Here is a 2784-nt window from a genome sequence, read left to right on the forward strand (position 1 = left end):
TAACGAAATAAGCGATGTTCAAAATTTTTAGTTCACACTTTGACTGAGACCTAGGAAAGATAAGAATATCATAACAAGTACACGCAGTCAAAAAAATAAATCCTATTACGWATTTTTCCCACTTTGGCTTGATTTGGATTATGTTTGTATTTGTATTTTATACACTTTAGACAGTCAATGTTTTATCARGCGCTGTTCACCYCCCCAAYTCTGCTTCTGCTTCWATTGGCAGWTTTTTTCAATTAAATTGGATCCACATTGATKGAAATKCAAGCAAAAGTGAAACATTTYCTTCRGAGTTGAATTGAGGCGCCCTTGCAGTAACGCACATTTTYATATTGATTATKRAATTGWKYCAAGAYWACKATGAATAAATTACGTRARYTTGAGMACAYAKGTCTGTAATTCAAGTACATTTTTCGAAAATTAWTTCCRAATGTAATWAGGAAGATTAGCAGCTAAATCTAATCTAAACCAAGAAATCTGTAGCAGAAAAGATAAGAGCRAATGCAGGCAARCGTCAGAGAGAAAACATCAACTCGACGTTAATTAATCTCGTAATGAACGAGCTGATTAATCGGGCAAAATACAAAAAATCAATTCTGAGAAGGACATAATCCAAACAAAGCACGTGACCACTCAGCATTCTAGAACCAGTTTCCAGTACGATCTGAACCATATTCTCAGAAGTTGTAATCTGAGGCCCTTTCTACGGTTTGTGAAAATGGTATCAGTCTATTTCTCCAAATTCGAAATGAGATTTTTTAAAGACAAAAGCGTGCATAAGTGTAAAAATGTCCATTTTCAGTCAACTTTTAGCAGGTCGCTAAAAATCAGAATTTACTGAGATCAGACTGAAATTCAAGGTTTCAAGAAGGCAACGACCTGAAAGAACGTTGATTTTTACCAATCATGAGTTTGTGTAAATTTTAAATCTGATGATGGCGCTGTTGTCTCGCCGAAACCTAACGAAATAAACAATGTTCAAAATTTTTACTTCACACTTTGACGGAGACCTAGGAAAGATAAGAATATTATAGATAATAGGGATTATTACACAAGATATCCAAGAGTGTGAGGGCAACCTAATAACAAATTTGGCACATTTTCGGAGGTTGGCAAATAATCGTGGATTATGCGTCAAATTTACAACTAATGCTGCTAAACCCCAGAAAAATATAATCGAGGCTTAAACCCGATTATCGTGTTCACACACCTTGATTGATAATCCCCGCACGAAAAATCGTTTTCGAATCCCAGGGGTTTAAGTCTGGCGCTACTGATGATATAAAAATCACCTCCACTGCCGGTTCTGGTACTAGTGAGGGTTTGAGCTGCGAAAATGAAGGTCCTGATCGCTTTTCTTGGATTGGTCAGCTTGGGGCTCGGTAAGTGTTCTCCTGAGAGCAAAACCGTGCATTATCCGCAACGTCCGCAATCCACAGCTGCCCCAGAGGGTCACAATCCCAAGTTGCTCCATCCCCAAATTGGAGGACGCATCGTTGGAGGAGACGAGGCCAATATCAGGGACCTGCCATACCAAGTGGCCCTGCTACGAAACAACGCCCAAATCTGCGGAGGATCCATCATTGCACCAACCGTCATCCTCACCGCTGCTCACTGTGTGGAGTTTTGGGTTATTCCTGATGTTTCCATGCTGAGCATTCGGGCGGGGTCCTCGCAATGGCGCTCTGGAGGCCAGCAGGTCGCTGTCCGGGAAATCGTTATTCACGAATTGTACGATGGCGATAACAGTCTTGACTACGACATTGCCATTCTGCACTTGGCCGAGAGGATTAACACCATCAATGCCTCAGAAGTGCCTTTGGTCAACAATGGCGAAATCTTCGATGCTGGTAAGTTTTTGGGGTGTTGGAGGCTTGCAGGAGAAGTGTTTTTGGTGTAATTTGCCTGTCCAAGCTTCCGCCAAAGACATAATGTTAAACCACTCGCTCTAGAAGCAGTTTCTCCAGCTAAACCCTGTTGATTTACTAGGAACATACGGTACCGTTTCCGGATGGGGCACAACCTTCTCAGGGTCCAGCGTTTCTCCTGAAACGTTGCGACGGGTGGACGTTCCCATTGTAACGCAAACTCGATGCAGGATCTCCTACGGATCAGACATCACGTCCCGAATGCTCTGCGCCGGATACAATGAGGGAGGAAAGGACGCCTGCCAAGGAGACTCTGGTGGACCTTACGTGATCAACGGCCGTTTAGCCGGAGTCGTTTCCTGGGGATTCGGCTGCGCCACTCCTCTGTTCCCCGGAGTTTACGCCAGCGTTGCTGGACTCAGAACCTGGATCACCCAACACTCTGGAGTATAAGTGAGCTTGACACCTTCAACTAAATAAAGATTCGTTGCATCCAGAAACGCAATTTGCTTCTTTGGGTCCTGGTGAGTCCTGCTCCCTTTGAGGTATGGGGAACAGCTGAAAAATACCGATAAACCACTGTGAACCATCCAGTCAATTGGACAAGGTTGGCTGTTTTATCGTGAGCTGTCCATTTTCCGATTCTCCGAAGCCAAGCCGGTCGCATGTCTTGTGAGATTGATGCGGATGAGATCGAAATCAACAATACCGATAACCATCTGAGAAACGATTGTCCGTGATGGGTGCGTTCTCTAAACAAAGAAATATCAATTATTCGCTGAATGCCTTTCGATGGATTGACTGGCGCTCAAACTGGGCCTCGACAACGCCAGCAGCGGCCTTAAACCGGCATTATTTGCATGTTTTTGGTTCCAAATGCTTTAACATCTCTAATTTCTGTTGAAAATAA

The 2784-nt window shown here is 43.4% G+C and overlaps 1 protein-coding gene across 1 annotated transcript; it reads left to right on the forward strand.

Moving 5' to 3' along the window:
- The first annotated feature begins 1233 nt into the window (after positions 1 to 1233).
- LOC109545651 (trypsin beta) lies at positions 1234 to 2374 on the forward strand. The gene is made up of 3 exons (XM_019916460.2): positions 1234 to 1388; positions 1446 to 1856; positions 1996 to 2374. Exons 1-3 carry the CDS (start codon positions 1343 to 1345, stop codon positions 2325 to 2327), a joined length of 789 nt encoding a protein of 262 aa, XP_019772019.1. The 5' UTR covers positions 1234 to 1342; the 3' UTR covers positions 2328 to 2374.
- The last annotated feature ends 410 nt before the right edge of the window (positions 2375 to 2784 follow it).

The sequence above is a fragment of the Dendroctonus ponderosae genome, unplaced genomic scaffold (genome assembly GCF_020466585.1).
Source record: "Dendroctonus ponderosae isolate FM_Combo_2020 unplaced genomic scaffold, Dpon_F_20191213v2 Dpon_F_20191213_10, whole genome shotgun sequence".
NCBI lineage: Eukaryota > Metazoa > Arthropoda > Insecta > Coleoptera > Curculionidae > Dendroctonus > Dendroctonus ponderosae.